General features: G+C 41.4%; 3 protein-coding genes across 5 annotated transcripts; 2 read left to right on the top strand and 1 right to left on the bottom strand.

The window, feature by feature from the left end:
- The first annotated feature begins 630 nt into the window (after positions 1–630).
- Positions 631–6646, top strand: LOC102705094 (probable alpha,alpha-trehalose-phosphate synthase [UDP-forming] 8). Of its 2 annotated transcripts, none has more exons than XM_006659333.2 (4): positions 631–788; positions 3356–5429; positions 5557–5830; positions 5928–6646. In XM_006659333.2, the coding sequence occupies exons 2-4, from the start codon at positions 3448–3450 to the stop codon at positions 6258–6260; spliced, it is 2589 nt and encodes an 862-aa protein (XP_006659396.1). In that variant the 5' UTR covers positions 631–788; positions 3356–3447; the 3' UTR covers positions 6261–6646. The 2 variants fall into 2 exon arrangements, with proteins under 2 accessions (XP_006659396.1, XP_006659397.1); XM_006659334.2 differs by lacking the exon at positions 631–788 and adding an exon at positions 898–941.
- A 2888-nt stretch (positions 6647–9534) lies between these two features.
- Positions 9535–12344, bottom strand: LOC102718764. 2 transcript variants are annotated; one of them, XM_040526830.1, is made up of 4 exons: positions 11834–12344; positions 11191–11391; positions 10461–10555; positions 9535–10378 (listed from the first exon to the last, which is right to left on the bottom strand). In XM_040526830.1, exons 1-4 carry the CDS (start codon positions 12237–12239, stop codon positions 9812–9814), a joined length of 1269 nt encoding a protein of 422 aa, XP_040382764.1. In that variant the 5' UTR covers positions 12240–12344; the 3' UTR covers positions 9535–9811. The 2 variants fall into 2 exon arrangements, with proteins under 2 accessions (XP_040382764.1, XP_040382766.1); XM_040526832.1 differs by having other exon boundaries at positions 10110–10382.
- Positions 12345–24455: 12111 nt separating this feature from the next.
- LOC107304815 lies at positions 24456–25219 on the top strand. The gene has a single exon (XM_040527209.1). The coding sequence runs from the start codon at positions 24557–24559 to the stop codon at positions 24890–24892; it is 336 nt and encodes a 111-aa protein (XP_040383143.1). The 5' UTR covers positions 24456–24556; the 3' UTR covers positions 24893–25219.
- Positions 25220–27518: the final 2299 nt, after the last annotated feature.

The following is a 27518-nucleotide window of genomic DNA, read 5'->3' as shown; positions in this document are numbered from 1 at the left end:
AAATGTTACAACTAAAAAAATTCAAATATCTTACGTTATAAAACGGATGTAGTATGAAATATGTACTCCAAAGTCAAATACGTCAACTAAAAATTAGAGTACATTTAGGGCCTGTTTGTTTCATACAATTTTTTTAATCCATGTCACGTCGAATGTATAAACACTAATTATAAATATTAAATATAAACTATTAATAAAATATACGTTATACTCTAGACTATTTTGCTAGATGAATCTACTGAGCCTAATTAGCCCATGATTAGCAAATATGATGCTACGGTAAATATTTACTAATCATGTATTAATTAGGCTTAAAAAATGTGTCTAATAAAATAGCCTTTATTTATACAATTAATTTTATTATCAGTCTATATTTAATATTCCTAGTTAACGTCAATACATCCAATATAATAAGTGACTTAAAAAAAGTCGCTCGATCATACCTAGTGTAATAACGTTAGCGGCATGACGACAATACTATCCTCAGTGGCACAAATGGAAATATGTTAAACTTTTGGGGGCAAATTGCATTCACCTCTCATGGTCCACCTAGAGTGCAAAACCTGAGAAACTTTGGGTGCCTAAAAATATCACCTTCAGACTAGCCATGTCTCGATGATTTCTCCCATTCTTCATTCTTGGCCCCCGTCCCCGGCTCCGTCTCTCAGAGAGACTCTGCTCGACTGTGGTTTGCCGCGTTACATCGGAGAAAAAGGAGGAAGAGGAGGAGCAAAGAGCAGAAGCCCCTCGCGGTCCAGTAAAAGGGGCAAGCGGCCGTGTTGATCTGGGTGAGGAGCGCCATTTCTTTCTTTTTTTTTGGCTCTGTTCTTCTGCGCCTCTCTCTCTCTCTCTCTCTCTCTCTCTCTCTCTTTGTTTTGTTTGATTTCCAATCAATGAATGCTGTTCAGTGTGGTGATCTAGGGTTGGAGAAAGGACGAAAGGTTCGACCTTGGGAGTGATTGGTTCTCGGGCGCGTTTCGTTTCTTGGTGGAGTTGTGTAGGTTAGGCGGCGATCTTTTTCTTTAGGCGATAGGAAGTTTTCGGGGATTGCTTCAGTTTGGTTTGCTGATTGTAGGCTTGTTCATCGGTTTTGAAGGGAATTTCATTTGTTGTTGGTTTGCATTTTGGAAGAAACTTGATGTGAAAAGGGGATTTTTTTTTTGAAAGAGAACATTAATGCTGCTTTTGGATGAGTATATCTTTAACAGGGCTTATCCTATCCATCTGGCATTCTCTTTTCAGGACTTGCCTTTTCAGTATTTTTTGTTTGTTTTTTATTTGTTGCATTTGCGTATGAACATGGCGACCAATTTGGCGTTTTTTTTTATAGTAGTAGTGTACGTCGGTTTGATAGACGGCGACAGAGAAGTGAACCCGTGTTATTCTGCTGTAGATTGTTTTAGGTTTACTTATCGTCAGTGGCCTAGTGTGCGGCAATTTGGGATGCAGAGTGTTACATGCTCTCCAACTTTTGTTTCTTTTTAGCTTAAGGGGCTGGTTGGATCCCTCCAATTTTTTTAGTCCCTGTTGTTTGACACTGTAAGTATTAAATATAGACTATTAATAAAACCCGGGAGACGAATCTATTGAACTTAATTAGTCTATGATTAGCGAATACATTTGCTAATCGTGGATTAATTAGGCTTAAAATTTTTATATAATGAAATAATCTTTATTTATGCAATTAGTTTTGTTATCTGTCTATATTTAATACTCCTAATTAACGTTCAAACATCCGATGTGATAAGGACTAAAAAAAAGTCCTTGGATCTAAATAACCTCTAAGTACGTTCAACCAAGAAATCAACCACCAGCTAGATTCAAATCTTGTTCAGTCATATTCCTGTTATATACGAGCATATTTTACCAGTTGCCCACTTTGTGTTGTTTACTCTGCATTCCTAGCCTCTTGCCATCAAGAGAAATGGTTTTGTTCCCACAAAACGTTTCTGCACCAGGTCAATGGTCAAAGTATTGTTTTGGTGAATTTATAGTGTCCCTAGTTGCATTTAACACAATGCTGCCACTGGTTTTGGTAGCTTGGATGAGTTGGATGTGGGGATTGGTTCAGTTTCACTAGCCTACTTTGCCAATGCCATGTCGTGTAAGTAGTATCTTCTGTAGGCCAGCCACCTCTTGCCAAATAGGATTTGCAATTTGTTTGTTAACTGGTAACATTATCATAATGGCACTTGGACCTTCTCTGGATTGAGATGGATAGGATTGCAAGTAACTGTGCCATGAGGGTTGTAAAGCTGCTATTGCTTGGTGAGAATGGGAAAAATACTGGATTTAAGAGTGGTTGAATCACACTTGTGGAGTGTGGCGGTGGTCCTGGAACTCCTATTTTCATGTCTATGTGGTGGGGCGCGTGGTCCAGGTTTTGATTAGTTTTCATGGATGGATATTGTGGTCCTTTAAGTTGAAGATAAACGTGCTATTTTATTTTGTCAAAAAGATGGGATCCACTAGACTGATGTCAAAATCTCTTAGGTGGTAGGATAGCATCCTTTGTAAGGATATTATGAAGTGCTGCACTTGCCGTGCACGCCTAACATTTTCGTGCCACAGCAGAATTTTATACCATACTGATTACTACTCCCTCCGTTTTATAATGTAAGATGTTTGATTTTTTTAGTTGCAATGTTTGATCATTTGTCTTATTCAAAAAATTATGGAAATATCATTTATTTTGCTTGTGACTTACTTTATTATCAAAAGAACTTTAAGCATTACTTATCATTTTTTTATATTTATACTAAATTTTTTAATAAGACGAATGATCAAACAATGCAACCATAAAAGTCAAACATCTTACATTATGAAACGGAGGTAGTACATCTTATTTACCAATATCAAGTAATTTCTTCTCTTATTTGCCTAGGCAATAATTCAGCCAATGGATCAATTCAAGTAAATCTGAACTTCTTGTTCTGTTGTGTGTGGAGTCTGTTTTTCATTTCTCTATGATAGCAAACTTGTTCTGTGTTATATGATATCCATCCAGAGTTCGTTGTTTATTATGTCAAAAAAAGAGAGTTCGTTGTTTAAGAATTCTAATGCAAGGATGCCTATAATCAATCAGTTAAGTCACTGCGACTGATGTGAAAAATATGTTTTGTAAACTGTGAACAAGATATTTGATGTGTTTGCGAAAACATGCTAACATGAAATCACAATCTCAGTTAGCAACGCATCAATAATATTTTGAATAACCTGGATTGTTTCTGCTTGTAGTAAATATATACACTAGATCCAAATTAGTTAATTAATTTACATCTTCCAAGTGAGACATTACACATGGTCGCTTTTATCAAGAAGAACTGACATAATATGTTTTTTTTTTATTTCACAGGAATTCAAACGTTGGTGCTTGCTATTTTGACACAAGGGCTTAAAAAAATTGGTCTGCAGCTATTTTGGTTTTAACACAAAGGTTGTGGGATCATGGTTTCAAAATCTTATTCAAATCTGTTAGAAATGAGTTGTGGAGATGGAGTTGACTTTAGGCAAACTTTTAAATCTCTTCCTCGTGTGGTAACCTCTCCTGGCATTATATCTGATCCTGATTGGGACACTAGAAGTGATTGTGATTCAGTTGGCTCAGCATCTTCTGTTGAGAGGAAAATAATTGTTGCCAACTTCCTTCCACTGAACTGTACAAGAGATGAAGCTGGGCAATGGTCCTTCTCAATGGATGATGATGCACTGCTCATGCAACTTAAAGATGGCTTTTCAAATGAGACTGATGTCCTTTATGTGGGTAGTTTGAAGGTTCAGGTAGATCCCAATGAGCAAGATCAAGTCGCACAAAAGCTTCTTAGAGATTTTCGATGTATACCTACTTTTCTCCCTTCTGACCTCCAGCAGCAGTTCTATCACGGCTTCTGTAAGCAGCAGTTGTGGCCACTTTTCCATTATATGCTTCCCATTTGCCTTGAGAAAGGTGAGCTCTTTGATCGCTCCCTGTTTCAAGCCTATGTCCGAGCCAACAAACTTTTTGCTGACAAAGTTATGGAAGCAATTAATACGGATGATGATTATGTCTGGGTTCATGATTATCACCTCATGCTTCTCCCAACATTTCTTAGAAAGAGGTTGCACCGTATAAAGCTTGGATTTTTTCTCCACAGTCCATTTCCCTCCTCAGAAATCTATAGGTCACTGCCTGTAAGAGATGAGATCCTGAAGTCATTGCTTAATGCTGATCTTATTGGATTCCAAACATTTGACTATGCCCGCCACTTCCTTTCTTGTTGCAGCAGATTATTGGGTCTGAATTATGAATCAAAACGTGGTTACATTGGAATAGATTATTTTGGAAGAACAGTTAGCCTGAAGATCCTCCCAGTGGGTGTACATGTTGGTCGTCTTGAGTCCATCCTAAAGTTGCATGCTACAGTAAATAAGGTTCTAGAAATTGAGCAAAGGTATAAAGGCAAGATGCTGATGTTAGGTGTAGATGACATGGACATCTTCAAAGGGATCAGTCTAAAACTTCTTGGGTTGGAGCTACTTCTAGATAGGAATCCAAAACTCAGAGGGAAGGTTGTCCTTGTACAGATTATCAATCCAGCAAGAAGCACAGGGAAAGATGTGGAAGAAGCAATAACGGAATCTGTCTCCGTAGCTGAAAGAATCAACATAAAGTATGGTTCTGTAGATTACAAGCCTGCTATCCTTATTTACCATCGTATACCATTTTATGAAAAGATTGCATTCTATGCTGCATCCGATTGTTGCATTGTAAATGCTGTGAGGGATGGTATGAACTTGGTACCATATGAGTACACTATTTGCCGGCAGGGAAATGAGGAGATAGATAATGCCAGAGGCAGTGACATAAACTGCCATCATACAAGTACATTAATTGTTTCCGAGTTTGTTGGTTGCTCCCCATCTCTTAGTGGTGCTTTCAGGGTAAATCCTTGGAGTGTTGATGATGTGGCTGATGCCCTACATCATGCAACAGACTTGACTGAACCTGAAAAAAGGTTACGGCATGAAAAGCACTACCGTTATGTTAGATCTCATAATGTTGCTTACTGGGCACATAGCTTTGCTCAAGATCTGGAAAGGGCATGCAAAGATCACTACAGCCGAAGGTGCTGGGCTATTGGTTTTGGTCTGAACTTCAGAGTGCTTGCTCTTTCTCCTGGCTTTAGAAAGCTCTCTTTGGAGCACTTTGCTTCTTCTTATAACAAGGCTACCAGAAGGGCAATATTTCTTGACTATGATGGTACCCTTGTGCCCCAGTCATCAATCAATAAAGCTCCAAGCGAAGAAGTTATTGCTATTCTTAACAGCTTGTGTGATGACTCGAAGAATGATGTATTCATAGTCAGTGGAAGAGAGCGTAATTTGCTTGATGATTGGTTCTCTCCATGCGAGAAGCTTGGTATTGCAGCAGAACATGGTTATTTTGTCAGGTATTCCTTTTGAGTTCATATTAATTTCTTTGTAGACCTGTTTGTATTTGCATTTTATCCATACACCGCTGTGTATACGTACAGTTCCTAAATATTCAGGAGTATGATGAACTGTTTGTGTTCTCAGATGGAACAAAGCAGCCGAATGGGAATCAAGCTATCCAAATCAGGATTTTGAGTGGAAGCACATTGCTGAACCGATCATGCAAGTTTACACCGAAACAACTGATGGATCCTCGATAGAGCCAAAAGAAAGTGCTCTGGTATGGCATTATCTGGATGCAGACCATGACTTCGGTTCCTGCCAAGCAAAGGAACTACTAGGCCATCTTGAAAGGGTGCTATCAAATGAACCTGTTGTTGTGAAGTGTGGCCATTACATCGTAGAAGTCAAACCACAGGTTTATACCATTTGAGTATCTTGTAACATTTTGTCACTTACTTTTCACTCATACTAGGCACAACTCACACTAACTGAGAAACACATTACCTGTGCAGGGAGTTAGCAAGGGGCTTGTTGTGGACAAGGTGATTCACAGATTGATCAACCACGGGAAGACACCAGATTTTGTGATGTGCATTGGTAACGATCGATCGGACGAGGACATGTTTAAAAGCATCGATAACATGACCTCCAGTTCTGCATTCCCCACACTTCCAGAGGTGTTTGCATGTTCAGTCGGCCAAAAGCCCAGCAAAGCAAAGTACTATGTCGACGATACTAGTGAAGTAATAAGATTGCTCAAGAATGTAGCTGGCATTTCATCGCGCCGGGAGGTTGTCAGCCATGGACGTGTGACGTTCAGAGATGTACTGGATTATGTGGACTGAACCACCTGATCTTGCTAGCATCCAACCATGTGTACATTCTAATGTCTTCGTCTACAATGGTCCATTCTAAGAGGTTGTTTTGCCTAGAGCTGTAGAGCACTAGACTGGCCAACATGAATCATCACCACCATTAGGACAACTACAGGGAGTGCAAGCTGAAGCTCAGCATTTTTAGTTTAGGTGATGTACATCATATGTAGGCAATTTTGATAATTGAGGCGGTTCCTGCTTGAGAATTGTACTGTGAAAGAAAAGGCTTCAATAGCCCACCGATTTTCTTCACTTACCAGTTGCCAGTGTTTACCTGAATGACTGCATCCAACCTCCTGCTTCACATTGATGATTGTGTTGGCTTTTTGAAATTATATTTAGGAAGAAGTTGCATTGTGCCATCATCAATGTTTTTCTAGACGCAAGATGAGATTAAATGGCGAGCCAATGTCTAGTGTCTAAAGAGTCTAGGCAACGTTTCGATGCATTAGACGGATTAGACGCCGTCTAGAGGATGTGTGCTCTAGATATATACATAAAAATACATAATAAATGTTAACATCGATTAGATTTTTTAGTTCTCCAATCTCATTAGAAATAACAAACATAAAAGCAATCTAAGTAAATAAAACCAATAATTGTAGGCTCATGATAACTTGATTAAATGTAGTGGCTAATCGTTATTCGATTTCATTTGCTCATAACTCTATTTTTTTTTATGTTGACTTAGGTAGGTTGAAAAAATATCTCGTGCTCGTTGTGCCAAATTCGTGCATCATCTAGACATGACTATATTGCACCATCTAAATATGTCTCGTGCTCGTCTGTAACACTCGTCTAGACAGTTTTTAACAATCTTCGACCATGTAGACATGATTGACGGCTAGAGTAGTAACTAGAGTCTAAACTGGACGTTAGCCCCACATCTTCCATCTAGATACTGTCTAGACGTATTAGACACACGTTTAGAAAAACATTGGCCATCATGGACCTTCCTAGCTCTTATTTGATTCTAAAAGACTATACTTTTTTGGACTCCACACTCTCCCTCCCTAGTCAAAGCTAGGTCACTAGCTCTTCTCCAATTGATGTTGCTAGCAACCCATCTTATCTTGTCAGCTTCGCTTCTCTCCTCTTACCTTGTCACCGTTTCTTCCCCTCTTATGCGAAGAGGATGTAGATTGAAGATGATGGTAATGGACACGGATTAAAACCGGCGGTAAGGTTTGCCATAGAGGGATGAGCTCTTTACTGAGAAGTTGTAGTCGACTATAAGTCCTTCTCTCCCTATGTGGTGGCGGATCTAACCAAAATGGTGGTCTAGACGGCGGCTCCTAGAGCCCCATGCAACGGTGACTGATCTGCCTCTAGCCATGCCACCTTCGTTCCCCACTCCAATTGGCCATATCTCGCTCGAGTAATGGGCCTCGTGCTAGGGAAAGGACAACTTGGACAATGATGTTTTCGGGTGAGACTTGAGGCACCTTCTGCAAGATGCGTGGGCTCTTAGGGCTCTCACAGCACAAGCCACTCAAGTCTAGTGGCTTCAAATGCCACCTAGATGGAGGGCACAACTACTCCTACAAAGTGCAAGTGGCTTACAAAGTGTCTTTTATTTATATATCAACCTCTACAGTTTTGTATTTTAGCCCTCGTATTTTTTCTAATTCATTTAGAACCCGATATTTTACGTCAAACACATTCCTAGTCCATAATAAATATAAAACACTCCACTTCATCTCCCTCACTGCTCACTCTCTCATCTCCCTTGCGAAGGGTGGAAGGCGGCGACGAGCGTAGCCGGGAGGAGGGCGGTGACACCGAGGTGGCAGGCTCAGGGCAGAGGGCGGCGCTGGATCTCAGGCAGAACTTGAGTCGAGCGATGGAGGGCGAAGCAGAGGGGGTGGGCTCGGGGCAGAGGGCAGCAGGCGGAGCTAGGGTGGTGACGCCGAGGGGGCGGGCTCAGGGCGGAGGGTAGTAGCGCCGGAGCTCGGGACGGAGGGCGGCGGTGGGTGCCGACATGCCACTCGCCCTCGGGATACGCCCGCCCCAGTGCGTGGCCTTGCACGCGCATAGCCTCTTTTCTGGACATGACTAACGAAGCCACGTGTTCCTCTGCTGGCCACGCGCGTCCTGACAGAGTCTGGTGTTTCGAAGCCACCTCGGATGCATCCTGAGCTGTTGTCTTAAAGCCAAACGCCACCTAGACCCACTGTGAAGGCCCTTAGGGCTCTCACAGTGCAAGCCACTTAAATCGACTGGCTTCAAATGCCACGATGATGGAGGCCACAACCACTGCACAGTGCAAGTGACTTACATAGTGTTTTTCATTTATATATCGGTCCCTACAGTTTTATATTTCAACCCTCGTATTTTTTCTAATTCATTTAGAACCTAGCATTTTACGTCAAACACCTTCCTGGTCCGTAATAAATATAAAACCACTCCACTTCATTTCCCTCACTGCTCACTCTCTCATCTCCCTTGCGGAGGGCGGCGAAGGGTGGCGGGCGGCGGTGAGCGTAGTCGGGGAGTGAGCAGAGTTGGGTTGGTGACGTCGAGGTGGTGGGCAGAGCCAAGGGGGCGGGCTTGGTGCAAAGGACGGCGGGCAGAGCTGGCGACGCCGAGGGGGTGGGCTCGAGGCGAAGGGTCGCACCAAATCTCAGGCGAAGCTCGGGGCAGGCGGCGGCAAGCGAAGTCGAGGGGACGGTAGCAGGCACACCGAGGCTTGGGGCGGAGGGCGGCTCGGGACGGAAGGCGTTGGTGGGCGCCGGCGTGCCACTCGCCCTCGGGCTACGCCCGCCCCAGCGTGTGGCCTTGCACGCGCATAACCTCTTTTCTGAACCGAACTGACGAAGCCACGCGTTCCTCTACTGGCCACGTGCGTCCTGGCAGAGTGGCATTTTGAAGCCACCTTAGATGTATGTTTCGCTGTCTTGAAGCCAAATGCCACCTAGATCCACTATGAAGGCCCTTAGAAGCCACTCACCTTCGCACACTACGCGGGCTGCTATCCTGACGTCACGAGACCACTCACCATGTCCTGACGATATTCTGGAAACTGCACGTAACACAGCTAAACAAGGGTCTACCTCTCTATTTGTTCTATGTATTTTGCAACTTTTGGTTGTGGTAAACAAATAAAGAACAAACGACAAACATATACTACTAACTAATATGCAAAATATTTTGGCTTGTCAGTGTTCGGAGGGCATGGCCGTCCAGAGCCTTGATACATGTCTTACAGCAAATCTATGTCCATTCGGTGGCCATAAGGCTCAAATGACACTGCAAGTATATTAGACATCATATAGAGCTTTAATACGAGAATAACAATAGTAACCATCATTACATGAGCTTATCATACCTGAGCACAATTACATGACACAACCACTGAAGATATGAGCACATACCACACCTAGTTATTGTACTACTTGTTTACACTTCGCTAGTGCAGGACATACTGACACGATTGGTATTTAGTTCGGCACAAACCACAGCAGATAGCAACACAGGTGAGATAATACCCCAAGCAAAGACGTGCATGACGGCAATCAAGCTCAGACAGCCTTACTATCTCCATGCAACCTCCTCCTACTTATACCAGAACATTTGACAGCTGAGCTGTTATAATTCTCTTGACCTGAAAAGTCTGATAAGTTGGCCTCGATCATGTCATCTATCTTCATAGAGCTGACCTGAGGGCTATCCAAAAGCGCTGCCAAATCACCAGCAGGGTCCTTGTCATTATGAATACGGCCACACACATCAGCTGCAGGTTCATTATCCTCCTCTGAACTGGTATCTCCATCGAAGCCAATGAAATTCCCCGCTAGCTCAGTAGACTCATGTGCTTTGTTGTCAAGACCAACGCTAGTAGTAATATTGTTGTCTAAATCAATAAGAGAAGGACAAGGCTTAGCAGGAACTCGTCTCTCTGACCTAACACTAGGGAACACAACACTTAGATAGCCAACACTGACTCTAACTAGCTTCAGCAGGAGGGCATGGACCACGGAGTTAGCAACTACGCTTTTGATGTCGGAGCAGCTGATCAGAGCGGCCCCCCTCTGGATTCTCTTGTACTGCTTCCGCATCTGGCTGAAAAAGCGGTTGATGGAGACTTCCTGCCTACATGTTTCAGTCTACACTGTGTTAACTACAGTTTGAATTTTCTTTTGAAGAAATACATAAAGCATAACCACTTACATGAGCAGGGTAAACATGCCAAACCAAGAACCCAATAACTGATCCAAACAGTGCACATACGACTGCAATAATTGACACCGAAGTTGTTGCGAAACCTGCCAAGAAATGAACATCAGTAGACAGATAGCATCTGTGCCTGTGGTATAGAAACATATATTCTTCAGACTCGTTTTACTGAAACATGAATATTAGTTTGCTACAATATGCAACACGATATGCCATACTAGTTGACTTTAAATAACAATGTACAGTTATGTGAACAATTCATGTCGTAGAAGAGCCTCATTAGAATAAATTAACAAAGCAATCTCAAAAACAAAAAAGAGAGAAGAAAATACATACTGGCTAATACAATTGATCTCAAACTGGTGAAACGTGAACTTTTCATACAAAGTGAATTGTAAAAACTACCAACATAACATAGGACATTTATATGTCTTCTCAACTGATCCTTTGCCAGTGTTGAGAGACTGAGAGACATCAGTACATCACAGCAACAACTTCACTATCACACTACAAGGTATTACTAACAATATGAACACTCTAATATGATGCAACCAAACAACAAGAATAATATAATGCCTTTTCTCCTTTTGCTATCAAAAACATCAACCTATAAGTTAGAATAGAAAAATATGGTAACTAACATTTAGGTGTTTAGATTTTGGTTAACCAGTAGTCAATCATGCTTCATACAACTTCAAGAGTTGAAGATCCAATTAATACTCACCTGGCTGTGTCTCACGAGGACAATCTTCTTGTTTTAGATTGATTTGTCTGATCATACGATTTCCTCTGTCAGTAACTAGCAGAGCACACAATTTTGGGACATAAACAAGCTCAAAATCTGGAGAGAATGTAGCATTCTGTGCAGGCCCATCCTTGTGTCCAGACCCTTTTGAGCGCCCTCCAGCAATTGTAGTAGTAAAACCTGCAATAGTTAGCAGGAAATTAGCAAAATGATGACGCTATTGTCCAAAAATGCTTGCACAAACTACCTTCATCAAGTAGCATGCTTACTTGATTTTATTGAATGTCAAACTCAGCCAGAGCTAAATCATAGTCAAGGCAATTCATCCAAATGTGAATGTAATATATAAGGTTGTCCATAACTAAATGATGTAAAATTTCAATGTACTCTTTAATATCACAAACAGATATCGAAAGCGACTAAGTGAGATGTGCCCACCATTCTAACTGCCGAAAAATTAATGCGGCCGTATTAGAAGTGTCCCTATCAATGATCAAGTTGTCCACTCGGCTCCTCACATCCCATGAACCCTAAACCCTCACTATAGATTGATCCATCCATCCGTTCCAGAAGGAGCTAGCGCGTGGAGGCAGGGAGAGAGAGCAGTGCCGTGTAAGCTCACTGGAGGGCGCGATCTTGCGGACGGCGCCGTGGACGCGGTCGGCGACGTAGACGTTATCCGCGCCGTCGACGGCGAAGCTGCGGGGGCGGTCGAAGGCGGCGTCGCGAGGGCCCCCGTCATCGAAGCCGGCGCGGGCGCCCCCCGCGAGGCTCCTAGGGCCGGCGCCGCCCCCGTCTGGGATGGCGAGGGTGTAGAGCGCGGAACCCGCGGAGTCGAGCAGGACGAGGTCCCCGGCGCGCGGCCGCGGGAGGAGCGCGTAGGGGTGGGGCGCATTCGGGACGGGGTTGAGGTCGGCGACGGTGGTGACGGCGTAGCCGTCCTCCAGGACGAGGCCTGCCGAGGCGAGGATCGGGACGACGACGAGGAGGAGGAGGAGGACGAGGTGGTGGCGTGGAGGCGGGGCCATGGCCGCCGACGCCGACGCGGGGAGGTGAGGTGAGGCGAGGCGAGAGTGCCAGTGGAGGAGTGGGGAAAGTGAGGCGTACGTACGAGTACCGCGCGGTGGTGTGGTGGCGGCGAGGCGAGGCCGGGTGGGGGCTATAGATGGCCATATGTGCCGCAAGGCACGGGCACGTTAAAGTACGACACGGTAAGGCAAGGCACGACTTGTCAACCGTGCTGTGCCGTGTCACGTGCCATGATTATCAGCAAGCCCAGACACGGCATAGAAAGGGTTTAAGCGTGTCGTGCCTGCCCAGGTTACATACCCAAATCGCCTCGGATCGACACATTCTAGTTTGCTTGTGGCCTATGGCTGATGACGCGGCGGCTTCACCGGCTCCATCTGCTTCATCGGCACCGGTGGCGTCACCAGTGCCAACACCCCCATCAGCACTGCTACCTAACACCTCGACGTCGTCCTCATCGTCCCCCCGTTCCCAACAACCTTAGCTCGTCGTTTATGGTCATCGGGTCACCACCGTCCGACATGTCGAGGTCGGCCCTCCGGTTCCTCGACGGCGGTGTCGCACTCGCCAGGCACTCCGAGGAGCACCGGCCAACGACCTAGAAGAAATTAGAAAATTAGGATTAGGAGGCCGAGACCCGAGAGCAGCGAGAAGGGGAGAGGGAGAGCTCACCTGCGCTGCCGGAGCACCGGAGTTGCCGAGATTGGGGGTACAAGAGCCGAATCAATAGCTTTGCTCACTCCAGCCGAGTACCGGCCGATGAGGCTGTGCGTGGCGGCGTCGTGTCGAGGTTCGGCGGCGACGGCCGATGAGTCACAGGAGGAGTCGGGCTGCCGGAGCCGGCCAGAGATGACGAGGGAGCGGGAGGATGTGAGGACTAGAGCCGCTAGACGGCAGCGGCGACGCCGCGACGGGAAGAGAAAGCCGAGGAGAGGCGAGAGGAGAGGAGAGGCGAGACGGGGAACGATGCCAGGGTTAGGATTGCCGATTCGGCACCCCTTTTATACGGCGGCGGATGGCCTCTCCCCCTCTCCAACGGGCCGATCCAATGGGCCTCCTCCCCTCCCAGGCCAGCTACCGCCAGCCCATCCGATCGTTAAAGCGGGCCATATCGGGCCGTCGGCTTTACCGAGCCATCCTCGTGCTGGCCCAACGTGCTGGGGTTACGGCCCAAACACGGCACCCCACCTCGGGTAGGGCCGATACGGGCACGAATTGTATTGGGCCGGGCTGTATTCGGGCCGTGCTTTACCGGGCCGTGCTCATGCTTTTAATAAGGCCCGGCTCATATGGCCATCTACAGTGGGGGCGTTGGACTGTTGAGTCTTGACTTGACCGCGCCGCGCGGCGCGTACGGCGTACGTGCGGTTGGTCACTTGGCCGGCCGGCCGGCCGAGGTCGTTGCGCTCTCGGCTCGGTCCGGCGGCCCAAGTGCGGCGGATTGGGAGGGTTGGACTGGACCACGGGCTCACGGCGCGCGTGCGGAAGCGCAAACGAGGTTGTGGTGGCCTCCTGCGCTGCGGCGCGGCGGAGGGGAGGGGAGGCACGACACGAGAAGGCTTGCATTGCGTGCGCGCGTGGGCTGCAAGGTTGCTGTGCAGGTGTGGCCGTGGCCGGGGCCGGCTAGGAGCCTGCGAGCGTCTTAACGAGCGAGCGAGCGAGCGAATTATATATAATACTCGTTTACTTTGTTAGTACTACGAAGGGTTAATTGCAGTTATAATTGTTTAAGATATAGTATTATGATAATACAGGATAAAGTGGTCTATTCAAAATTGTAGATGTCGTATGAATGTGATAGAGCTTGTTAACAAGCCAATTCGTGGGTTGAGCCGAGTTGGCTCGATAAGATAACGAGCTCAAACGAGACAATCTTTAATGAGATTCGTGTTTAAGAGGGTCATCTTTTCGTTTTTTTTAAAACAAAGTCAAACGACATATTTATAAGCGAAAAATAATTTGCAAATAAAATTTTTATATAAACTAAAAGCTAAGGCTAAAAAAAACTACAATAAAAAAATCTAAAAATCAACTCCAAATTTAAGGTTCAAAATTTAAAATTTGGCTTATAAACATAAGCAAAAGCCAAAAGATAAGGGTGCAAATGATTTTGGTTTCGCTCCAACAGTTCTCATGCATTTTCATTCTTCACTCACTTCGAGCTATGAAGAGAGTAGCATACCTTGCACTAGATGATTTCATATTCCCTCCGTTTCATATTATAAGACTTTCTATATTTGCTTAGATTCATCCATGCATTTTATATATCTGTCTAGATTCCCTGGCCAATGCAAGAAAGTCTTATATTATGGAATGGAGAATAGTTTTTTACATCTAGAATTCTTGAAGGATAAACGTAAGAATATAAAATCCAACCAATCTCTTTGCTCCTCCTAACCACATTCAGTATTTTTGTTATATATTGATATGCATGGGATGGAGGAAGATGAAGTTATTTAGGAGAAAGGTACTATTTATTTTCTTCACAAATATTTTATTTTCCAATGGGAACTAGTAGGTTTCAGCGACTTCACAAATTTTCAGTCATATGTATGCTAGGTCGTATTCTACCTCCAAAACAAAACATACAAGGAGCAGTAAGGAAAACTTGACAATAGCGTCTTGTTCGATGATAACGGTAACATAATACAATGTTGATTTGAAGGTGATGACAACAACTCAATAATTTAGATTTTGGGAGTGGAAGTTTCCTTGGGTTTAAGGGGATGACTTGGGAGGATGAACCGACAGTGGACGGTGGGCTAGCATTGATGGCATGATGGTCTTTTTAGAGTGGTTAAGAGATGGGGGTTGTAGAAGTCCATGAGATAATATAGTGATCATGCGTGACAACAAAAGTATTAAGATGAAGGGTAATAGTATTAAAAGTGACTGGGAGGGTGGCTTGGATGGTACACAATGTGCAAGTGATAAAGTTAACAAAGGGTTTAGATCCTCTACAGTATTTTCACTGACAGGTAGGTCAATTTGATTCTATATGTCAGCACTATCACTGTGGTACTATGGATAATCCTCATCTTTTTTGGATAGTGGTAAGATCGCGTAAACCTCAATGAACTTTTGTACCATAGTTTAATTTTCAAACTCCAATAAAGTTGTCCCATACTTTCCCAAACTTTAATGTAACAATTACATTAGAATTGAAGTCTTTATATACTCGTAGGATAAATAACTATATATAGTTGGCAAAGATCAAATTAATCTTGCGATGGAGGGGGTAAGGAAGTATATATCTTAAACCTCGGACGGTAGGATCGACCAGCTGGTAGCAAGAATGAATGCATGCACCGACGACGTCGATGGAGCTGAGGCGAGGCCGAGGGCGATCGACGTAACGTACGTACGTGCCAGCCATCACTGCACTGCACACACGCAAGCTAGCGTACGTTACGTTACGTTAGCTGATCGGTCGATCGGTCTGGCGCTGGCGCAGTTGGCAGCAGCAACAAAGTTAAGCGCCATCCGGCCGTGCGGCAAGCTAGTCCCGACGACCATGTGCCGGCATGTGCAAGCGCAACCTATCTCCCCTCCCCTCTCCCGTTCGTTCCCCCAACCCAACCGCAACCAGCTGCCTCGCTAGCCAGCTTGCTTCCTCTCCACCCCCACCACCATCCAACCATCCAGCCCACCACGACGGATCGACGGACGTCCCACCCATCCATGCACGCCCGCGACACGTATAGACGCATGGTGCACTGGTCCCCCATACAATGCGCGCACCACGTACGCGCGGCCATGGCCATCACGTCTTTAAAGAGAATAGCCAAAATTTATCTATGTAAATCCTAATTAATTTAGCTATTTATGTCAAAAGATTTTATAGTCAAATTGATGTGCACTTCAATAGACTAGTCGTCTTTACTAGCTAAATTCTAATAGATATATGGGCCCAGCCAGATTTGGCTATTGAGATGAGACGTGAGAGACTAGCCAGATTTGGCTACTGAGGCCATTTTAATAGCCTACCAGGTTAGATAGCTCTTTTCTTAAAGATTATTTTTTTCATATAATAGCTAAAATTTAGCTTAGCTAGTATATATCTAGTCTCTTTTAAAATCTCTTTTGAAGATGCTCTAAGCTAGCTAGAGGCCAACCGCCGTGCCACGCCGTGTTACGCGCGTGTACAAAAATTGCATGCCATCGCTAGCTGGTAGTACTGCGTGCGCATCTGCTTGTCGCTACCAAAGCTAGCTTTATTTTGAGCATGCTATATATGACCGGCCCTTTCCTTTAGTCCTTTGGCGTGTGTGTGCAATTATATCGTTTTGTCACTAGTGAGCAAGTATTGGTATCGGTTGATTGGATAATCACATTTTGTCGTATGGTAGCATCCAGCTGGACACCCCAAAGTGTGGCTAGCAAAATTGCATAGAGATTATATCCCAATCTTCTGGCATTTGTTTATAGGATAAAATTTAAATTATCAAAGTTTTCTTACCGAAGTTTATTTTGTAGTCTTTTTTTAAATAGCTAAGAATATAAATATAAAATTTTATTTACGAATTATTTTTTATTTGTAAATATGTTGTTTGATTTTTTTCATGCAAAAAAACTAAACAATCACCGCTATATATGTTATCGCACGACATGTATGCACTTTTTGTTTGTGTATTCGGTTTTGCGCTTTAAACATTATCATCATGATAAGCTTTAATTAGTTAGATTTGCTACAGCTATCAGTTTTTATTTCTTTGAATTAGCATGGTTACGCATCCTTCTGTATAATAAATTATTCTCGTCACTTAAATATGTTCTTACCTTTTTGTTAAATGTTGGCATTTCAATGTTCTTGACCGTTTCTGTTTTTTCTAAAACTTTTTATCCGCTTATTAAAATATTTTTTTAGTTTATCCTTGCGGAACAAATTAATATTGATTCATCTTTAATTGTCCATCTATAAATGAGGTAAACGCAATTACTTCCTTCACTTTTTTTATTTCACCGCGTTAATTACTTTGGGTCTACGTTTGACATTCACCTTATCTAAAAACATTATATAATTATTAATTATTTTTATGGTTTGATTTTTTTACTAAAGGAAAATTTAAGAATAACTTAAAATTTTGCATATTTGCAAAAAAAAACATTGAATAAGGCGAATGGTATAAAATATAAAAATTGTAGGAAATATTGAAATTATATGGTCCTATTTAGTTATATACAAGTCTAAAATAACTTATATTTGGATAAGACCAAGTAATTAGTAGGTTAGAGTGTGTCGTCATATATCAGTTTAACTCATACAGATAAAGAAGTAGAGGTTATAATATTGTACATAATTACGAAATGATATAACTTGGTACTGAGATAAAAACAGATCGGTTACGGATAGATAATGCTCATATTATATTCGTTTTCATATCATAAATGAATATGTGAATGGATATGAACTATATAATTCAGATATAGAACAAATACAAATTATTACTAATACAAATAATGATTGAATAGGATTGGACACAAATATTTCTTGGAGCACGATAATCCCTCAAATTTCTGAAAGATAAAACTTATGCACGTATAATTAGCTATTTTGATATAAACACATGTCTAATTTGGATATGCATTTTAACTTAAATAATGTTAATAGCCTGTATTATTATTGTACATTAAATTACTATTAGAAATTTAAAAAGTTGCTTAAAGAATTATAGCTAAGAGGAAGAAAGATATTTTTTTAGTTTATCCTTGCGGAACAAATTAATAATGATTCATCTTTAATTGTCCATCTATAAATGAGGTAAACGCAATTACTTCCTTCACTTTTTTTATTTCACCGTGTTAATTACTTTGGGTCTACGTTTGACATTCACCTTATCTAAAAACATTATATAATTACTAATTATTTTTATGGTTTGATTTTTTTACTAAAGGAAAAATTGAAGAATAACTTAAAATTTTGCATATTTGCAAAAAAAACATTGAATAAGGCGAATGGTATAAAATATAAAAATTGTAGGAAATATTGAAATTATATGGTCCTATTTAGTTATATACAAGTCTAAAATAACTTATATTTGGATAAGACCAAGTAATTAGTAGGTTAGAGTGTGTCGTCATATATCAGTTCAACTCATACAGATAAAGAAGTAGAGGTTATAATATTATACATAATTACGAAATGATATAACTTGGTACTGAGATAAAAACGGATCGGTTATGGATACATAATGATCATATTATATTCGTTTTCATATCATAAATGGATATGTGAATGGATATGAATTATATAATTCAGATATAGAACAAATACAAATTATTACGAATACAAATAATGATTGAATAGGATTGGACACAAATATTTCTTGGAGCACGATAATCCCTCAAATTTCTCTGAGATAAAAAGTATGCACGTATAATTAGCTATTTTGATATAAACACATGTCTAATTTGGATAGGCATTTTAACTTAAATAATGTTAATAGCCTGTATTATTATTGTACATTAAATTACTATTAGAAATTTAAAAAGTTGCTTAAAGAATTATAGCTAAGAGGAAGAAAGATATATATTATGTGTTCTGAGGTACCCGGATATCCATATCTGCATTGAACGGAAACAATCGTGCCATATTCGTATTCATATCCATGAATAATATCATGCCATATTCGTATTCATATCCATGAAAAAATATTAGCATTTGTATCCTGATCTAGATTATCTGTCAATTATCCTCTCTGGATTATATTTGTATTTATTTTTCTCTGCGGAAGACAAAAAGAACTATCCACTTCATTTTCATCCATATACCTGGTACCAGGGTGAAACCAAAAATTTATTAAACCTAGGGCTTAACAATAAAATATAAATCTTTTGAATAAATTTTAATTAAAAAATAGTAATTTTTCAATGCGATTTTTTGCCTAGGCGTGGGGCTACAGCCCAAGCTGTCCCATGCCTGGTACCGCCCCTGCCTGGTACAAATATTAACATTTCAACTTTGCATCCACATGAAGCATTCTTAGTACAACAAAATAAAGCATTTGCAAACAACGGTGGATTCACCTCCCGGACAGCCAGGACGGATGCCTGGGCTTTTCAGCGTCAAACCATCAGAGGATCAGCAATTACATGATACAAAACATGATACAAAACACTGTTGATAAAGCAAGTAAGAGTATAGATTATATATTTGATTATACAAAACACTGTAGATCAAGTAATTACGTGATGCTTATCCGCCGTCACTAGACTTTAAATAATTTAAATAATTTGTAGCTCTGCCACTGTTTGCAAGCACGCTTGCACTCACATGCAATCTGGACATCACAAACCGGGTGACCCAAGCATCTCTCTTTTTTCTCCGATCCGTTGCGTGACGTACCAAAGCTTTGGATTGATGTCGGCCGGCATGTCGCAATCCATGTGCATGTGTGGCTACACGCATGAATTGATCAGTATACGTGCCAAGACCTGGCATGAGAGCTACGTCGTGTGGCTTGACCATTTGCTTTCCTGAGCGTTATTCTCTTCGGCCAGCTCCATGCTTAATTAATTGGACCATTAGCCCAAAGTAGCATCAACATTCATGTACATGCCCACAGATGATGGAAAGGATATTGCTCTCTTGTGTACGTCTTTAATGCTTTGTCCTTTTGTCGACAAGGAAACAAATTAAGCAGGTTTTCTTAAAAATGAAGTGAAAAGAAAAAGGCTTTGTCAAAACTTCCAAGCATGAGGCAATAGGTTTTACGTGTAAATGATTATATGTATCCATATGATTCAAGAAATATCTGAAACTTCCCTGTTTTGTTGAGTTGATGGTAATTTATTCACGATGAATCAGGGGTTTCTATCCTTCCATGGTGAATCGGAGTTTCTCATAACGGGAGGAGGTATTATTCGTGTTATTGCACTGTCAGGTGGTAATTAAGTACGGCATACGATGATAAATCGATCAAGAAAACCTGATAAAAATAATTTTAGTTTTTAAAACTTGGTTAGGTTATCGTGCCCTTATTGATCATTGCTGTTAGGGATAAAAATGCACTACTACATAACCTAGCAAATTTGACGGATCATCCGTGATGGAACCTAACAGTCCGTCACACCCATACTCATCTATGACTGGCCAAAATAAGGCCTATTATAGATAACTCTATTCAGTTTGGCCCGTCACCGATGACATATCATCTGTGTCGGGCCAAAATTTACGCTCGACACGACTTATCCGTGAAAGGCCAAAATTAGTGCCCGTAACCGATGACACTAATCCGTGAAGGGCTAAAATAAAGGTGGCCATAACTATGGCCCGTCAAAGATGAAATGAGTCATCTGTGAAGGGCCAAAATTAATACCCCTCACGGATGAGTCATCCGTGACGGGCCATAATTATGGCCCGTCAAAGATAACATGAAAGACTCCAATGAAATTTTTTTCTCCTCACCACTTCAAAATTTTTATCTTTCCCCCTCTTCTCTCCCTCCTCCCCCTAATATATTTCTCTTCTCCTCGCTCGTTCTCTTCATCTCTCACTCTTTCTCTCCTCTCCCTCTCTTTCTCCTCCTCTCTCGGCGCCGAGCTCGAGTGGGCAGCTTGCGCGTGGCGGCCCGCATGTTGCCCCCGTCGCTCGGGCTGCCCCCTCCGCAGCGGCGCCAACCCCGACGATGGGCGACGACGACAACGAGTGGGCGATGACGACGACATGGGTGGTGGCGGCGGCGCTGACCCCGAAGACGACGACGAGTGGGCGGCGACGTGGCCCGTCCTGCTCGGATCTATAGGCAGGAGTGGGCGGTGGGAGCGGGGGCGACCGATGGCGGGAGCGAGGGATCCGACGGCGGCTTGGAGTAGAAATTTAGTGTACTTCTAATTAAATGTAGTTTTAGTACACTGCTAATTACTTGGTTATACTTTTTATTTTAGCGCACTACTGATCAGAAAAATTTCTGTAGTTTTTATTTTAGTGTTGAAATTAAAATAATGTATGTATGGATATATATGTGTGGGGTTCTGAGAATATATATATATATTGCTTCATTCTTTTTTTTTTGAGGGCGTAGCAATCAACATCGTGAGGCCACAAAATAAATCAAATTATTTTTTTTGTTGTATATTTCACTATCCATGAAGGGCCGTAATAAGCGCCCGTCACGGATGAGTCATCCATGACGGGCCCTATCTCATGACCCGTCAAAGATGAGTCATCCGTGACAGGCTATGACCATATCGGTGACAGGTTTTATTTTTGGCCCGTTAAAGATGATGTCCATCGGTAATGGACTTTGGCCCGTCAATGATAGGTTTTTCTTATTAGTGACCACTCATCACTGACCAGACTATTGTTCGTCATAAACAAGGATTTAGACCCGTCACAAATAACCGGTTCTATAGTAGTGATGACTCGGAAACGGATGGAAACCACCTCTGTTGTTTTCGTTTCCATATATCATTTCCGGAATCGAAATTGAAATCGAAAATCTCGGATACGAAAACGTAATCGAGTATTATTGAATGCGAAAACGGAGCGAATACGGTAACAAAAATTTATCGCAATATAAAAACCCACAACCCGAGCTTCCATTTTTTTTAAACAGCAGATCCAAAATTCCAAACGACTAACCATATCATTTTTTATCATTACAACCAAGATTGTATCACTTTGTTTGTAAATGATTGTCTCAATACCAAATAAAGGTTATAGTTAACAAATTATTATGAATTAAAGTATAAATCTCACGGATTATTACAAAGTTCACATATTATATTACAAAGTAAGTGCACATCATACAAGATATTATAAAGTAAATTGTTTGTGTATATTTGACTAATTAAAAAAATTAAGATTAGCCTGCTAAAGTGGACTACGCTATTTTGGCTCATATACCATCCTATCTTGCCCATATACACACTAAGTGTGAGTTTAAGAGTAATGAATGAATAACAAGCTGTACGTAGATAATACTAAATAAGGTATCTAATTAGTAAATAATAAATTAATTATTAACTATATACAAAAATTAAAAATAAATTAATAAGATTTTTGAAGCAAATTTTATGGTGATGAATCACCTTGTTTTGCATATCTTTTTCTTCTTTCCTTCCCTTCCATCTCAAAGTCAAGCTAAGTATGTCACATTGGACATAGCTAAAATGGATGAAGTACCTATTTTTTTTCCTTCAAATCCAAAAAACTTTCTCCTTTTTTTATACATAGGTGGTCGATTTGGCATTGGATAAAAAAGGGCAGGGGTGCCCTTCTAGTAAATAGTTCAAGAATACCAACCGTTCAACAATAATGAACTTTTCTATTTAATAAAAAAAATAAGAAGCAAAGTTAATAGGTTATTTATTCATAGCAGCCCAAGCGAGACTTACTATATCCATGTAACATATGTAACATATGTCTCCTATTTCTATGAAGGAATTATTCTACCATTGATGAATAATCATAGTAGAATCAAGGGTACAGAGTCAAAAAGGTTCTGTCCTAAGGCCAAGGCTATGGATGAATTAGTTCAAAGAATTTACTCTTAACAAGTTCTTAGAGTATTTCTGGTAAAATTGGAGAGCATTAAGAATAAATATAATATATATCCCTTTTCCTTAAAAAAGAATAGGGGATGATGTCCTGAATAGAAGACAAGACACGGCAATAGGAAGATTTTTTCTTCCTTTTGTTACCCTTTTTATAAGCAAATGACGTCAGAATATATCTTAAAATTAATTTTCTAATAGTTATTTAAGGCTATAAGTAATTAAACAACTATTACAAAGTTAACAACTTGTTCTCAAAAAACATTCTAAGAAAGTTTGAAAAAAAAACCCTTTTTATACAAAAGCACCGTAATTTAAAAAACGTATGTATCAATAATGTAAAAAGCGTAGGGATGAAATCCAAAATTAAGAAGCAGAATTAAAGAGAGGCGCATGGCTGATGCGGCTAGAGTTGATCATGGAAGGATTGAGATCCTCTCAGAGCTACAATATCTGACACTTGCACTATAATATCTGAGGGCTATAATGAGCCTGTTTGGGAGAGCTTAGTTCTGTTTGGGGAGCTTTAGATTCTGAGAAGCAGCTGTTTGGTAGTCAGCTTCTGAGAATCTGGAAAAGCTCCTAAACCTAGCTTCTCTAGATTTTGGATTCTTAGTTCGTTTTCCAGAATCTGTAACTACAGATTCTCAGAAGCTGTGGACCGTTTGGGGCAGCTTCTGACAGAAGCAGCTTCTAGGAAAAGCTGTAATTGGGAGAAGCTCCCCCAAACAGGCCTAATATCAGAGATCATCTAAGGCTCAGATTATATGCTACGCTACTTAAACATTATTTATGTTTTTTTTATTGTTCCTTTTATATAAACAGTGCACGTATGCAATAATACAAATAGAAAAGGAAATCCAAACAATGACGATAACATCTCGAAGACATGAGCATGTAGTACATGATATGCATGCAGCGTACATTTTTTATAGGGTTTGTAACCGAGCTTCCGGCAAATTTTCACCGACGGAAAAGGCGCGATGCATCCCAAATGTCGTCGCTGGCCGACATCGATTTGCATGATAACACAGCCTCATCCATCTCTCTCGTCAAAAGGCCAAAACCCCCCAAAAGAAAAAAAAAATACATACGAGTTAAATTAGGTCTTGTTTTTTGAAAAAAAAATTGCAAAAACATCAAATCAAAACTTTAAACACACATTTGAAGTGTTAAACGTAGTCTAATTCTTCAATCAAATTTTAGATTTCGTCTGAAAACCGCTAGACGAATTTTTGAGTCTAATTAATCCTAATTAATTCGTCATTAGCACATATTGGTTAATATAGCACCTATGGCTAATCACGTTCTAATTAGGCTTAAAAGATTCGTCTCACTGTTTGATGTATAACTATGTAATTAGTTTTAATATTTATATATTTAATGCTTTATTTAGATGTCAAAAATTTGATATGACGTTTTTAGAAAAAAATTTTGAAAACTATACTCCACAAGTGAGTGAACAGTTGTCGGACACGTGTAGTAGACAATCAGACAAGACGTGGCGTCCACGCCCCGGGCCCACCCGACGAACCACCCACCACTCCCCTCCCCTCGCGCGCTTTTCTTCTTTCCCTCGCTTTTCCTCCACGTCCGCGCGAGCCGAAAAGCGCCGGCCCCCCTCCCCCGCCGCGCCCGCGTCGTCGGCCACCACCACCAGCACCAGGCACCACCTCCACCCCGCCCGCCCGCTCGCTATAAATTCCGTCGGACGCCGTTGCCTCTCCTCCTCGCTCGCCACCTCTAGTGATCGAGCACCAGATCTACTTATAATAGCTAGACGCTAGAGCTAGCACGTACGTCGTCGTCGTTGGTGGCCATGGAGAGGCGCCTGGTGGCGGTTGCGGGGAGCGGGAGGCTGTACTCGTCGTATTCGTCGACGGCGAGGTCGTCGCGGAGGAGGTGGAGCAGGCGGCGGTTGACGACCGCTGGCGGCGGTGCGGCGGCGGCGGGCGTGGCGCTGAGGCGGAAGGTGCGGGAGCTCCGGCGGCTGGTGCCAGGAGGGGAGGAGGCGCCGGCGAGGAGCCTGCTCGTCCGCACCGCCGACTACATCGTCCGGCTCCGGGCAAGGGTCGAGCTCCTCAGGGCGCTCTCCGCGTTCTACGACCTACCGCGCCACGACGGCGCCGGCGCCGGAGTGCCGCCGCGGCCATGATCGATCAAGATCAACCACATGCAGTAGCTACCAATGATGTATAGAAGATTAATTCATTTCGATCGATCGATAAGCTATCAAAACATTGAATTTTTTGTAGAGTGGATGGAGTTCAGGCAGACCGGAGGAGAATTTATTAATTACAAGATCTTATATAATTAGTTTTGTTAGTTGTTAATTCGAGTTCTTCTTCCTCTCCGTTTTCCCCCTCTGATTGATTCTTCGATCAGCGGCTCATTCTTTTTAGGGTGAAATAGAGGCTCTTGGTGTTTATATTTGTTTCCATGGTTGGTTTTGTTATCTTTTTGCTGGCACGCAAATTGTTCGGTTTGGAGGAATTTAAGTGGAATTGAACGGTTTCTTGTGAAATTCCTATGACATTCTTGCGTTCTGATGAAGTGGCTCTAAGAGCACTTAGTTATCTTGTTTTATATATATAAGGGTATGTATGTGACTTTTTGAACCAATAAGTGTATGTTGATTGATCAAGTGAGATTCTTCACGCAATGATGAAAATTGTTCTTAATTTCTAACGAGAATTTCAAGAATTAACGAAAAAAAAAGGCTTTTCTTGAGATCAGCTCAAATGCTAATATCTCTTGATTGTGACCGAATTACTTCAGGCTACCTTTTTCGATTGTTAGATCGACATTCAACATCATATCCCTGTATATACATTTTCGTCATAGAAATAAAAAGGTATATATATTTCTCAAGTTCTAACTCCAAAAGGTGAACAGGTACAAATATAAAACCTAAGCAAGTTATACATGCTGCACATGTATCTCGATCAAAGAAATGCACATGGTCACATGGACAATATAAATCAACAATTGTAGTAAATCTCTACTGCGCATGCATACTATGGTGGTTAATTTGCATTGCAATTTTAGCATATGCTTTGTGTATATTCACAAGCTTAGGGCGAGCAAGTTATAAATTTTGGGAAACTAGAGATTTTAGCAAAACGAAAAAAACAAATACTTACAGGCACATGTGTATCCTTCATGTAACCGAAAAAGAAAAACAAGAATAGCAAACTTTTGTTGTTTGACTTGAAGAGCATTGATGCACATGCAGCATGCAGCATGCAGCAAACATATGTGATCAATCATATCTCTGATACACATATATATTAGCTGTTGTGATGCCACCTGTTGCAAGGCAGGCCAGCTTGTAAATTTTTGTCGGGCGAAAGAGCCATGCACATGATGCATGCATGGACGACAGAGCAGCGAGAACGACACGTCCCCTGAAGACAGCGTAGAGGGTACTCTTTCTTTCCTCTCTTCTCATCTCTCCCAGATAATATGATGATATGATTTCGAGCACTATATATCCAGAACTATAGTGACAGTTCGAAAATATAAATACTTATAGGTATTTTTAATATAGATTAAGAAGACTTTAAAAAAATTCTTTTGTAGTCAATTCAGTGGGTTAATTTTTAAATTTTAGATTGATTAGATTTTCTTTTTAAACATCTAATTGGCTTTATAGTCATAAGAATGATTAAAACTATGAGAATTAGTACAGAAATGATTTTATCATGGTGCAAAGTTTGAATCATACAAATCTTATACTCCCTCCGTCCCTAAATGTTTGACACCGTTGACTTTTTAATATATGTTTGATCATTCGTCTTATTCAATTTTTTTAAAAAAATATGTAAAGTTATATATACGCATAAAAGTATACTTAACAATAAATGAAATGATATAAAAATAATTAATAATTTTAAAATTTTTTTGAATAAGATGAATGATCAAACTTACATAAAAAAGTCAATGGCGTTAAGAGACGGGGATAGTATTTTAGAACGGACGAACTATTATCTTTCTCATCTGCTTCTGAATGCACGTAACGTACACCATGTAGGATGCATCATCAGATATAATCGATCGATGATTGATCGATCGAGAGTAAAGTAGAGCCCCGGCCGATCGATCGATGGAGCTGGCAATGCAATTATATATGTTGGTGATGGATGTTGTATATACGCAGTGTACGCAGCCATACGTCCATCGGTATCGCATGCACATCATGGACTTTTCTCCCAGAAAGCAGGGTTCCATGTTTCCATCGATCCGAAATTCCCGAAATTTTAGGTTTTACTGGTTGTAGGCTATGTTCAATTGTAGAGCCTGGACTTTATCTCAAGCCATGTCAACAAAAAGAGTTTATTTTATAATTATATGTACAAATATAGTCATTAATGCAATAAAATATTTTTTATTACGCTAGTTTCCTTTTTATACACCCCATGTAAGAAAGTTTACGTTAATAAATGATACGAGTCGACTCTAAACCGTTGTCATGCATGACAATAGCTTTTCTCTCTCCTTCCTCGGCTAATAAGTCTACCTTTATACGTGCCCTTATTGTATTCTGGTGCTATACATATGTCTTGGCTTGTTTGGTAGAGATTCACATCTTTCTAGGAGAATCATCAAATTAAATCTCATCCAAACACACAAAAAAAAAGAGCAGTTTAGGTTCTCCGATGAAACGATTCCATCATTTTACACAGGAAGCGTGAATCAGCCAAAAGACGGCTTCCCAGCTGAATCTATTCAAGCAACAAAATATTAAAAATACCTCTCTTTGTATAAAAAAATTAAGCACG

This window comes from Oryza brachyantha, chromosome 8 (assembly GCF_000231095.2).
Source record: "Oryza brachyantha chromosome 8, ObraRS2, whole genome shotgun sequence".
Lineage (NCBI taxonomy): Eukaryota > Viridiplantae > Streptophyta > Magnoliopsida > Poales > Poaceae > Oryza > Oryza brachyantha.
The sequence above is the reverse complement of the archived record's forward strand: the minus strand, read 5'-3'. Positions and strand labels throughout refer to the sequence as shown.